Source organism: Canis lupus, chromosome X (assembly GCF_011100685.1).
Source record: "Canis lupus familiaris isolate Mischka breed German Shepherd chromosome X, alternate assembly UU_Cfam_GSD_1.0, whole genome shotgun sequence".
In the NCBI taxonomy this organism is placed as follows: Eukaryota; Metazoa; Chordata; class Mammalia; order Carnivora; family Canidae; genus Canis; species Canis lupus.
The window spans coordinates 53,342,343-53,355,630 of record NC_049260.1 but is presented as its reverse complement, the minus strand read 5'-3'; the positions used below and the strand labels follow the sequence as shown (position 1 = coordinate 53,355,630).

Genomic DNA, 13,288 nt, shown 5'->3' with positions numbered 1-13,288 from the left:
TGAGGAGACAAAAAGAGGGATAGAAGGGCAGAGAGGGTGGGTCAAAGCAAAAATGTAAGCCGAGGGTCAGACATACAGCGGGACAGGAAGATAGACAGGAGGGTGGAAGTGTGACGCCAGAGGCAGAGACAAAGAAAGTGCTGGAGGACTAGGGGGGGAGGGACATACCACTAATTAAATGCCTACTACATGCTCACGAGCATCCTCCTTTGAGCGGAGGATGAAAGCAGCGGGAGAGGAGGTGGGTGAGGAGAATCCAGATGGACAGACCTTGAGAAAGAGCAAGAGCTGGCTAAGCGTTAGATGAAAGCAGGGGTGCAAGGGTGGCAGGTCGGAAAAAAAACCGGAGTGCCAGCCAGGGGTGAAATTCAGACAAAAATGGACAGAGGACAGAGATGAAAATGAGGCTGCCACCAGAGACACGGAGGCGAGGGCGGCTCGCATTTCGCCTAGCCCGATGGCAGCGCCCCTGGGCCCTGACCCCCCCGCAGGGGTCTGCCCCCGCTCTGTTCACCTGGCTTCCAGCGCGGGGGGCCCCAGCGGGTGCCCTTCACGGCCCTAGGCTTCCACGGCATCCACGTCCAGGGCTTTGGGAGCCTCGAAGCTGGTCCCCCGCCCCGCGCTTCGGCCATGCGTCCGCCGGAGACTCCGAGGCAGAGCACTGGCTCCTGGGGAGGGCGGGGGTCGCACCCAGACAGAACGACAGGCAGGGAGGACGGCGGCTCTGGCGCAGGGGTAGGCAGGGAGGGGCTGAGGGAATGACGGCCTGGGTTGCCCCGCCTCCTCAGTGGCGACTGGAAAGTTCCACGCCCCCACCTGGAGCAGGAAGCCCCCCTTCTCTATCCTACACTGGCCTCAAGTCGTTTAGCGCCGCTAGTCTGCCCTCTCCCGTTGCCATGGGCCTCCTCCCCTGGATTGAAGTGACCCTCCGGCCTTTTCCATATTGGCCCCCTATTCCAGCGGGTCTCACCCCTGAGCCAACTCCTTTTTGCGGTCCCATGCCAGTGCAAGATAGTGAAGGTCTTATCACTAGGTCAGCCCCTCCACCTCCTGTTTCCTCCAGATCTCACCAGCCATGTTCCATGGCAGAAGACATTCTGGAACAGCCAGATGGAGAGGGGAACCATGGCCCCGGCCAGCTTGGGGGACTAACTGACTCGCTCACCCACAACCTCCTCCATGCCCTGCTTCTTACCACCCTCCCAGCTCTACTTTGTGTCTCACCAGAGCAGTAGAACCCTGGGTTCCAGCAACAACACCTGGAAATCCTTCTAGTACCAAGAATATCCTGGACCTTGGGAGCAGAAGCATTCCTTTCTTAGAGACTCTCTTACATTAGAGAAGCAAAACTGAGGCCCAAGAATGTAAATGACTTAGTTACTGTCTCAGTGGGACAATTATCTCTGTTGCAGTCCTGCGATGAGGCTCTAAAGTAGTTGAGCACGGTGCTTGGCACGGAGTACAGTCCCCGTAAAGAAAGATTAACTTTTACTCTCAAAGGTTCAGCACTGGAGATCTACCACAAAGAAAGCCTGGACCAGGACCCTAAATTACATGACTCTTTGCCTTACCCCTAACCTCCGCCCACAGCAAATAAACTTGCATTTCCCAATTTGGGGGTGGTGGGGAGTTCTATATGCCTTTGTTTACAATGGGGGAAAGGCAGAAAGTCACCAGTTCTCAGACCTGGCCACTTCCACTCCTGGTGGTGGCCAGTAAGAAGGCAAGATTCTAATAGTGGCTCTGTACTAACTGGACAAAGCCCTCTCTGAACCTCCATTTCCTCACCTGTAAAATGAGGATAATAATCCCATGACTCCTAACTCTGGGAAACAAACAAAGGGTTGCAAAAGGGGAGGTGGGTGGGTGGATGGGGTGACTGAGTGATGGGCACTGAGGGGGGCACTTGATGGGATGAGCACTGGGTGTTATTATACCATATATGTTGGCAAATTGAATTTAAATAAAAAATGTAAAAAAAATAATAATCCCATGACTCAATCAGAATGATGATAAAGAGATACACAGGTGAAGGTCACAGCCCCTCCCTTTACCATCTCCATACCTTGTGCCACTAGCTAAGGCCAAGCAGCACCATTTGTGAGGGACAGGCTAGGAAAAGGAAGAGGAGTTTGTGAATTGGCATGTGTTTACTTGCATGAGATTTGCACTCACTTTTCATAGACTCCATGTCAAAGCTGGAAAGGAATGAGAAATTAACATGTCGATCTCCATGTGTGTCACCCTAGGCCACAGGGCAGTGCTGGCACATGGTAGGTGTTCACAAAGCATTGAGTGACTGTATTCTACCCATAGGGAAGAGAACTTGCTCATCGCATGGTGAGTCTGTTTCACAGTCAAGATAGATCTCTTGTCTACTCCTCTTTCTACAAGGCCGTGTTACTTAATGGATTCTTTCCCCCCATTTGTTCATGAATCAGTGGTGAGCTCACTCCTCTCCCCCAGAACCCTCTGGCCTATGGGCAATCCCCACTCTGGATAAGCTCAGCCAGGAGAAGCAGCCACTGGGAGGCCCCTGTCTGTGCTCAGCTTTGTAGTGCCAAGCCTTTGACTTCTGAGTTTCTAGCAGCCTTGCTGCACTGCCTCTGCCCCAGGGGCAAGCTCCTCTCTGAGGAAGAGGAGGCCCCAGTCAGCTTCCTCCAAGCACAGGAGTTTCCTTTTTGCTCTCTGGTGGGGTGGGAGTGCAAGGACCCAGCCTCTCAGAGCGGCAGCCTAGAAGGAAGGGCGGCAGCAGCCATTTCCTACCCTGCTAAGGCATCTCCCTCCCTGGCTAGTCCCTCCCTTTCCTGAGTTCTGCTGCTTCAGCCCCAGCCAGAACAGTGGTACGAAAGGGCTCTTAAGTTTACCTTGAATCACGGAACCTTGTTACTGGAAAAGGCCTCAGAGCTCATTTATTCCCACCTTCCCCCCAGCGCAGGAATGCCCTCGATCAGCAGAGAGGAGGGGGGCATGTGATCTAACCTCTTACAGCTTCAATTTCCTCCTTCATAAAACTGACAGGAGGACACCTACCTGCCAGTGTTGTTGTGGGAAGGAATGTGAGAACAGATTTAACAAAAGCTATTGTGCACTGAGCACTATCTGCCCAGCCTTGTTCCAAGTGTTTTGTGGTTATTCGTCTATTGAGTTTTTACCACAACCCTCTGAAGTAGGTTCCTTGTTGCTATTCTCATCATCGTCACCATCACCCTCTTTTCACAGATGGAGAAACTGAGGGATGACAAAGGTAACGTGACTTGCCTAAGTTCACGCAGCTAATAAGTGACGGTGGCAGAATTTGAACCCCAAACCTCAGTTTTCACCCATATCCTGACGGTGATCATCTTTACCCCAGAGAATGAGCCATTGTTAAAGTTATCTGAGCTCACATGTGTCTGTGTGGCTGGAACATTTGTACCCAAGTGTCCCTAAGGGTTGGGGGGAAGAATGCATAGAAACCATTAGGGAGCTGGAGACATAACGGGAAGCTTTGTCTCTATGCAGAGGATGTCTTTGAAGTCCCTCTTATCTGAAACATGTACTTGAATTTCCTGGTTAACTCCGGTATGCATCCATGTTGTTTTCTTCTAAAATGGGGGCTTTTCTCCTTTAAGCCTTTGAGGAAAGTTGATGCTCCAAGAAGATGGGCTACATTGATCCTGGGCATTTGTGTGTGCCAAGCCACTGCCTTTTACCCCAGAGGTACCACATACCTAGCACATGCTGGGCCCTTAGTCACTGAGAACAGCTAATGTTAACGACGTGTTTCTTATGAGCCAACATTCTGAGCACTTTCCACATATGACTAAATCATTGTGACACTCCTATGAGGAGGTAAAATTATCAGCATTGCCTAATTTTCCAGTGGGAGAACTGTAGCACAGAGAGGTTAAGCAATTAGCTCCAGGTAACACAATTCGTAAGTGACCACTAGGTTTTAAACCCCAACAGGGACGCCTGAGTGTCTCAGCGGTTGAACGTCTGCCTTTTGCTCAGGGCATGATCCCGGGAACCGGGATCAAGTCCCACATTGGGGTCCCTGCGAGGAGCCTGCTTCTCCCTCTGCCCATGTCTCTGCCTCTCTCTCTCTCTTTCTCTGTGTCTCTTATAAATAAATAATCTTAAAAAAATAAAAAAAATAAACCCAACAGCCTGTCAGCCTTGGCTGGTAACCGCTACACATGCTGCCTCTCAGGCCATGAAGGAGACTCTTACCCACACATCTCTACCTTCTACCAGGATGATTGAGTTGATTCTCGGCAGAAGCAGGACTTACTCCAATTAGATGAGCAGCTCCTTGAGGGCAGGTACACAGTGTCTCTCCCACTGACTCACCCTTTCCCAGATGATGCTAAGCCAGGGTCTGGGCTGCAGGTAGGGCTTGTCTTCCATTCATCTGTGGCAACTGACTGCCCTGGCTTGTGGCAGTCTCTTAGACCTAGCACCTGCTGGGCTGGTAGACAGAGCACTAGCATTTCACACGGGAATCCTCTGCCACTCTCTGTGGCAAAGGTCCAGCTTCAGAAATGGCTGCACATCATACACAGGGACAAGTCCATGCCTCTAACATTGACATTCAAAGCTCTGCACAAGGTCCCACAGCCAAGTCAGCTGGCTTTCCCAGAACACCCAATATGTCATTAACCTTCCAAACGTGGTACATGTGATCTCCTCTGTCACAAAAACACTCATTCTTATTTCTTTTGACTTATTTTACAAACACAAACACTTATATGGAGCTTTCTGTGTGCCCGGCACTGTTCTCAACTGTTTGCGCATTTTAATTCATGGACTCCTTACAGAAACCCTGCAGGTATTGTGACTGTGCCATTGAGAGAACAGAGGTACAAAGAGACTAACTTATTTGCCCTATCTCCTGCACCTGGCAACGTCCTACATAGCCCTGTAGACTTTCCGATGAATACCATAAGCCATTCCACATCTGAGTGCTTCCGCAGCTCAGTTATATCAGCAATCATTCTATACTGAGTTTAGTTATCTAGATGTCTTCCTGCCCAATAAGAGTGTGAATTGCCTGAAAGCTGTGTTTACTCATGGTATATCCGTTGCTCAGGAAGGAGTTTGGCATTGAGTTGGCACTTAGGGAACATTCACTAAAGTACTGATGACAATTGAGAGAATGAGTGAGCAAGTGGCCCCAAAGCAGCCTCAACCATGCCAAATGGTTGCTGAGAAATTTTGGATTTTCTTTCCCTGATGTCATTGGGATAGAGGAACGTGAAAGGTGACTCAATGACCAAACATGAAATGCAACCACAGGTAGTGAGAGGGGAAGAGAGAGAACCCTGCCCTCTCTTCCACCATCCCACCATTTGTGTGGTTAGACTAAACCTGGCACCCTGACCACAAGGACATTTGGGTTGATGAGACATCTCATGAGCCACAGGAACTGGCAGCTCTGGGGTATGCTCTGGAGAATTGAACTCAATGGATTCTGTGTTTCTCCCTCAAAGGCCCCAGGACTGCCTCTGCAATTCAGAGGTTCATATGGAAAAGAGTGAAGGGTCTGTCATCCCAAGGGGTTAGAGTTTGCTGCTTTTAGTCTCAATATTTATGCTTCAATGAACTCTTCATCCACCTCTTACTGGCCAAATGCACTTTGTGGGAAAGCAGAGGGGAGTTTGGCCACAGCTCTGGTCTGAAAGTCCTGGTTCCACCATTCAGTAGCTGTGTGACCTTTGACAAGTTACAGAGCCTAGAAAATAGAAATAGTTTTTTTTTCTACCCTGCAAACACAGCTTGAGATAAGTAAGTGCAAAATGACGAGATGCAGAGAAAATGGCAGTGAGAGTGCTACAGCATTCTGCAGCTTCTCAGGTAAAGGCAGGTAGCTGAGGGGCCTGAACCTCAGCCTCTCCCCTATCTCGCCCTGCCTGAGACTCCAGAACAATCATTCACCTTTTCTGGGCCTTTATAAAATGGGAAAGATAATTCCTAGGCCCTTGCAGCCAAGGCTTAGTAAGAGGGATGCTGGATGGGAAGCAGTAGTGTATCCATGTATGGATTTTATCAGCTCCAGAGAGAGGAAAGGAATCCCTGAGCACTGCACTGAAACTCTCAAAGCATCCTTGGGTTTGAACACCAGCTTTAAAAAAAAAAAAAAGATTTTATTTATTTGTGAGAGAAAGCATGAGTGTTCACAAGAGTGTGGGGGAGGGGCAGAGGCAGAGGGAGAAGCAGACTCTCCACTGAGCAGGGAGCGCCAAGCACGCAGGGCTCGATCCCAGGACCCCAGGATCATAACCTGAGCCAAAGGCAGATCCTCAACAGACTGAGCCACCCAGGCGCCTGCTGGACACCAGCTTTAACACTTGATGACATGTCATATCACCTCTCTGGGTCTCAGTTTCCTCACTTGTTAAATGGAGACAATAACACCTACCTCCCTAAGATGTTATATGGATCAGAGGTAAAAGTATCGGTGAGATGCCTTTATCAATGACAAGATTGCCCCTTAGCCCTTCACCCTGCTTTACTTCTTTCTTCCCGCCCCTGAATCATGTATGCTGTATAGTTCGAATCTTCATTGAATCTTTCTGCCTTTATCTGGCTCCACCCCCAGCCATCCCCCCATCCCCACTCCCCAGCATTAGTACATGCACCTTTACCCTGGTGAACTCTCAGAAAGCCCCTCCTCCACTTCCCATCATCTGGCAGGGTGCAGCACCCAGCCCACAGTAACGTGCATCTTGCACTATGGCTTAGCGGATCAGGGCTCTGTCTATTTGAGCAACTGGTCTTGCTATGAGCAAAAGCTGCTTTTATGTCAGAGGAGTAGTTTGCAGGTTAGGAGTCCTTAATCTGCCTCCTGCATCCCCCCCCTCTTGTGACTGGTCCAAAGGGCCAGCAAACCATGGCCGTGGGCAGGCTTTATTTCCATCCATCAGCTGGTATGTTCCTACGGGATTCTAGACCAGTGCATGAGAGAGCACCCAAGTGGTGCGGGACTTCCATGGAAGACCGCCCTGGAGTTGGTGGGCCCTCAGAGAGCATCCGCTCCACCCCATCATGGTCCAGATGAAAATCTTGAGGCCTATCCAGGGAGGGGCAAGCAACTCAGAGTCAACTGCAACCATGCTTTGCCCACCCATATTTGCCTCTGGAAAATACAGTCTTCTAGAGCTCTCATGGGGCCTGGGCTGATCAAGTGATTAGGTCAGAAGAAGGGATTCCAGAGAAGTCCCAAGGTTCTCTAGGAGGAACTTCTCCTGTACTTTTTTCCTCTATGTGATTTCCTCAGGTAACCCATGCTAAAGCCTGGAAGTAAAAGCTGGCAAAACATAGCTTCTTAGATTAAAGAGCAGCACACCTTGAACGGATAGGGGTGCCCACATGCAGAGCTGGACCAGGGGCCGAGCATCAGGCCATTCTCCCGCACTTCCCTGACAACAATGGGCTGGAAGCCTGGCTGCCATCCCGGAATCCTGGAGGCAAAGAAGCCTTCTAAAAAAATGCCCAGTTAAGGCTGAGAGTCCAATCAGAAGGCCAGAATGGCAAATTTAGCCCCAGGTCAGATGCATTCCCCAGACTGGAACCCTTAGGGACAGGGGACTACATCCCTTGTCAAAACAGAACCCCAACACCTGTGCAGTGAGAGGCCCCACAACAGTAGGGCATTGTCCTATTGTCTTGAAGTCTAGGGTGGCTCCAGTAGGATAGGAGGGTTCACAGGGTCTGGCTCACACACAAGACTCAGGGCCAGGGCTTCTGGCTCAGCCTCCCCTTCCCGCCTGCTCACCGTCCTTTCCTAGCTGTTCTCTGCCCGAGCCTAGCATGTTCTGTGTTCTAGCTTAACCAAGGAGGCTTTTCTTCTCCACTAAGTTATGCCCTCCATGCCTAGTGATGCCACCTCCACCCCCCTCTGCCTTTGACTAGCTGGCCAACCTTGGGCATGTTACTCACCCTTTTGGGTTCATGATACCTTCATCTGAGCATAAAAAGGTTGGAGGGATTACATCAGCAGGCTTGCAGATCGCTCCTCACTGTGACCAGAGAAGACCTTCAAGGCCTACCTTGAGGATGTTGGGCAAGGCGAGAATACATAAAGGCTGAACCAGGAGGCTCTAGACCCCCACTCCTACCCAACATTGGTGAAATCAGAGCCATGTTACTTTTTCTCTGTTCTATATATGGGAGTTCTACATTGAATTCAGTCTGGGCTGGAGGAAAGGCTCTGCATCTAAGAAAAATGTCAAGGATAATGGACTATGTTCTTCTTGCACCTGGGTCTCACAGTTGCCTTCTGAGTGATTGTTATACACCACTGTGATACAAATAAAACTTTTAGAGCAGTGCCCAGCCCATAATGCTGAAGTCAATTGTAGCTACTATCTGTTGAAAACTACATGCCAGGGGAACCCTGGGTGGCGCAGTGGTTTAGCGCCTGCCTTTGGCCCAGGGCGCGATCCTGGAGACCCGGGATCAAATCCCACGTCGGGCTCCAGGTGCATGGAGCCTGCTTCTCCCTCTGCCTATGTTTCTGCCTCTCTCTCTCTCTCTGTGTGTGTGACTATCATAAATAAATAACAAATTAAAAAAAAAGAAAACTACATGCCAGGAATTGTTCCAAGGCTCTGCCTGGGTAAACTCACCTGATCCTTACAAATCTTCTCAAGAAGGTATTATCATCATCCCCACTTTACAGGTAAGGACACTGACAGAGAAGTTAAGCAACTTGCCCAGGATCACACCACTGATGAGAGGTGCAATAGGGATTTGAATATAGGCGGTCGGGCCCTGGGGCCCCGTTGTTCATCAGCGCAAACTATGTGTTCTTGATACATACGTAGATATCTGTATTATTCTTTTGGTTGTTATTATTTTCATTGGCAAGTGATATTAGCCCTCGTACGTAAAATGGGCTGAGTTCACCTCACAATGTGACCATGTGCCTAAAATTGGATCATGGCTGGAGAGCGAGTGCATGCCCACTCTGACAACCAGTCCAGGCCGTATGGTGCCCTCATGTGCCAAAATCTGAGGCAAAGCCTACTGTCCAGGGCAACTTCCCCAAACAATGATGTGGAAAAATACTGCATCTGCTAAGAAGGACTGGCTCGCATGTGCAGAGTCTAAAAGAAACTGGACAGCATAGCTGGTGGGAACTTAGAAGGTAGCTAGATGTCCTGCATGCAATGAGACACTGCTGACTTGCTACGTTCAGCCCTTACTGAGCCTACAACTCTGAATATTCTCCATCTGCCTGGTTTAACCTTCCTTCTTCCTTTTTTCCCCTTTTCTGGCCCCCACTATTTTTCTCTTCCTCTCTCCTTCCTCTCCTTGCTCAGCAAGACTCACAATAACTTGTTGAACCACAACCTCATGTTTCTTATATTCCCACTTTCCAGGGGAATTTTTCAGATGACCCCAACTGATTGATCCTCCCCTCTCTGCCCATTTTCATCTCTTTTGGCCCTCACCCACTTTCTCCAGGCCAGTTCCTTTAACATGAGTGCCCTTAGCCCAGAGGCTCCCTTTTCCCCTCCTTAACTTGGCTGTCAGAGCCAGTAGCTCCCTGGGAAAATCCCTTCCCATTTCTGGGTCTCTGTTTCCCCAGCCGTTAAAGGTTAGCTAGTGATTGGACTAAATGATACCTGAGGAGCTTTCCAGCTCTCGTTTCAACCATTTACAGCTGGCCCATTTAAAAAATTGAATCTTCTTAGCCATCTCTCTCTCTCTCTCTCTCTCTCTCCCACCTATATTTGTATCTATATCTACATCCACATGCACACACATGGGGAACTCCAAAAGCATTAGCTGGACCAGAATCTGGGGAACTGGGAGCTGAGGGAGGGTAGAGGCTGGAAAGAGCAGTTGCAGGATTTTCAAAGTCAGATGTCATTTTGAAAGCCAAGTAACTTTAGAAGAATGGGCCTCTCAGCTGGGGTTGTCTCCAAAGGAAAGTCAAGAACTATGTGCCCAGAGGTAGGACAGGAATATAGCACCAATCCCTCTAGGTATAGCCCACCCTCTGGGATTTGGTTCCATATCTCCTATCGTTCACCACCTGTCTGTTCTAGACAAGTCGTCTGGGCTAAAGGCAATGGAAACTCAGGCCCAGAGGGACCACAGGTTCTGTTCTCAGGGTCTCATATTCAAGTTGCAGATATAAGCATGGAACGAAAGAGAGCACCCTTTACAGTTTCCAAAAATGCTTTTATTTCTCATCTCATTTGGTCTTTACAACAGTACTGTGAGATAGCAGGAGAGGAATCATCCCATTTTACAGAGCAGAGGACTGAGAATCAAAGAGGAGACCGAGTTCACCAAAGCTAATCTGACCAGCAAATGGAGACCTGAGGCACAAGCCCAAGTGTTTTGTCTCCAGAGTCAAGACTCTATCCAAAGCATCATGCTCTTGCCTTTTCTTTTTTTTTAAGATTCTTTTTTTTTTATGATAGTCACAGAGAGAGAGAGAAGCAGAGACACAGGCAGAGGGAGAAGCAGGCTCCTGCACCGGGAGCCCGACGTGGGATTCGATCCCGGGTCTCCAGGATCGCGCTCTGGGCCAAAGGCAGGCGCCAAACCACTGCGCCACCCAGGGATCCCATCTTGCCTTTTCAATAGCTTTGACCAACAGAAGCTTTCTGGGAAGCTTCCAAGAAACCTCCAAACAGTGGTTAGTTATGAAAAGTGGGAATGAGGGATTATAGGACTTTGGTTCTCTGTTTTATATCCATATACAGGTTGAATGTTTTCCTTGGAGAATGTATTTTATTTCTAATTCACATGTGAAAGGAAATTGCTCCAACATGAGGCAGAATATGGTCCATACTAGGAGACTGATACACAGTATGCTGGGGACTGAAGTGGGAGATTACAGTATTTTGAAAAGAGCTTTGAAAAATGGCAAAGTTCTAAACAGACTGAGATGGGGGTGGGGAGTCCCAGAATCCCAGAGACTGTAGCAGTCAGCTTTCCAGCTCAGCAGCTGTTGCTGACTTCTGAGACAACGAGCCAGCCTAGAAGGAATTCTTCCTGAACAATTAGGCACATACAGTGGACAGGATTTCCTGTTTTCTTCTCTTTTCTCATTTTCTATTGTGAGGTACCTGGGTCAGAGCCCACGGCTTGGGAAACACCTGCTTCATCCACCCACCCCTCACCTGGATTGTGATCCCAGATTGCCAATCCAGCCAGACAGAGGCAGAAGGACCAGCAGACTTACAAACAGAAGAGGGTTCCAGCCCGGCCACCCCACACTGCTTTTAACTTTTTTTTTACTGGAGTCCAGTATCAAACTATCAGGTGATAAGACTGATCACTTCTTTTTTGGAAAACTAAGATTGAATACCTTTTCAGTTAAGGGCCACATAAGCATAGTGTGTAGGAGATAGAGGGCTTTAAAATCCACTCTCTCCAATCCCTTCATTTTAATGGTGAATAAGTCCGGGTCCAGGAGGAGAAAAGACTTGCCCAAGGTCACAGAGTTTGTTAGCAGTAAAATCATCATGCCTGGTTATACTTTAGCCCCTACTGACAAATGACCCTTGCCATGAGCTAGGCCACGTAGGAGCTCATTGGCAGACAGGAGAAAGCAAGCAGATCTGGTCTTTGGAGGCCCATGGTATACCAGGCAACATCTGATCTTTCTATCACTCTACTGGAAGAAGTTGCCCTCTGGCCTGCACACTGCTTTCCTGAAGTGGGGGTGGGGCCCTAAAGCCAAGATTCCACATTGGCTCTCCCCATCTCAGAGGCCCAGGGGCTCATTCCTAAGGCCATAGCTCCTGTTTTCTTAATCTCAATTCAGACTTCTGGGCTGCAGAAAACATCTTTTCTTTCCTTCCTCCTACTGCCTGGGCTAGTCATGGTGGTCATTTTATAATCTTAATAACTATTATTTGTATATTGTCTGGGAGCTTATAGAGCACTCTTACACTGCCACACTTAGTTCCCACAACAACCCAGAAGATGGGTATTTTGATCCTCATTTTAAAACTGAGGCTCAGAGAGATGATCATACAGCTAATAAGTGACAGAGTCAGAATTCAATCCATAGTTGTCTGAATTCTCCAGAAACTGATTTCTTTCCACCACTTTAAGGCTATCTTTTTGGCTTGTTCCTCGACAAAGACAAATGGGCAGATGGGTGGATGGAAAGACAAAATAATTGTTCTTGAGCACACCCTGTCTGCGGCTTGCTCTGTATTGGGCATGAAGATACAGAGAGGAGTGAGACAAAGTTTCTACCCTCAGGAAGCCCACCATTTCAGTAAGTGCTTCTCAAACTTTTTCACCAAAAAACCAATTGGTTGACCAGAATGAACTCATTCCCCACACAGCCCCAAGGAGCTGGAGATGCCCATGTAGTCGGCCTCAAGTATGAAATTTCTTCAAAGTCTCCATTTTCATCCCACAGATTCACATGAATTTTGCATGCTATTCCATAACATTTATGTGCTTGTTTTATTTTTTTAAAGATTTATTTATTTATTCATGAAAGACATAGAGAAAGAGGCAGAGGGAGAAGCAGGCAGGCTCCTTGCAGGAGCCTGATGCAGGACTTGATCCCAGAACTCCAGGATCACGCCCTGAACCAAAGGCAGGATCATGCCTTGAGCCAAAGGCAGACGCTCAACTGCTGAGCCACCCAAGCATCCCTCTGCGTTTGTTTTAATATAAAAATAATGCTTCCTCTGCCCATATCTTTTAAGGAGAATGAGCCATTAATTCCAAGCAGATTTTCTTGGAAGCATCTTCCAAGAAGAGGTTCTGCTTGCCACTGGCCCAAGGGAACACATAGTCTTAGAAGCCAGAGACAGTAGTATATTTTTGTGTTCCGAAAGAACTCTTACTATGTAAGACTAAGATTTTTGATAAAGATGCTGTGTGAGTATGTGTATGCACACACACATGCATGTAGCACATGGTCATGTGTGCCTATAGAAGCTCCAGAGGTGACCAGAACTGTTTCTCTGTGGGGCCATGTTTCTTTGGCACCCAGATGATCCACACTTTTACCCTGTCAACTACCTGTGAACTAATCATGTTCCTCAATGCCAAAATCAGAACTGGGAAAGGCCCAAAGGGTTCTTTTTCCTTTTTTATTTTCTATTTTTTACATTCAATTAACACAGGCTGTATTATGAGTTTCAGAGTTCAGTGATTTATCAGTTGCATATAACACCAAGTACTCATTCCATCACGTGCCCTCCTTAATGCCTGTCACCCAGTTACCCCATGCCTCTACACCTCTCGCCTCCAGCAACTCTCAGTTTGTTTGCTATGGTTAAAAGTCTCCTATGGTTTATCTCCCTCTCTGATT

The 13,288-nt window shown here is 48.3% G+C and overlaps 1 protein-coding gene across 3 annotated transcripts in view; it reads right to left on the bottom strand.

Moving 5' to 3' along the window:
* The window catches only part of STARD8 (StAR related lipid transfer domain containing 8), an 83,003-nt gene that overhangs the window by 41,498 nt on the left and 28,217 nt on the right, over window positions 1–13,288 (bottom strand). For 2 of the 3 annotated variants that reach the window (XM_038587605.1, XM_038587606.1), the window contains exon 1: window positions 515–725. The exons of the other annotated variant lie outside the window; for it this stretch is intronic. In XM_038587605.1, coding sequence (XP_038443533.1) covers window positions 515–632 — 118 coding nt within the window. In that variant the 5' untranslated portion in view covers window positions 633–725. Of the gene's footprint in view, window positions 1–514; window positions 726–13,288 lie in introns of those variants that run through there. 3 annotated transcript variants of the gene reach the window in all.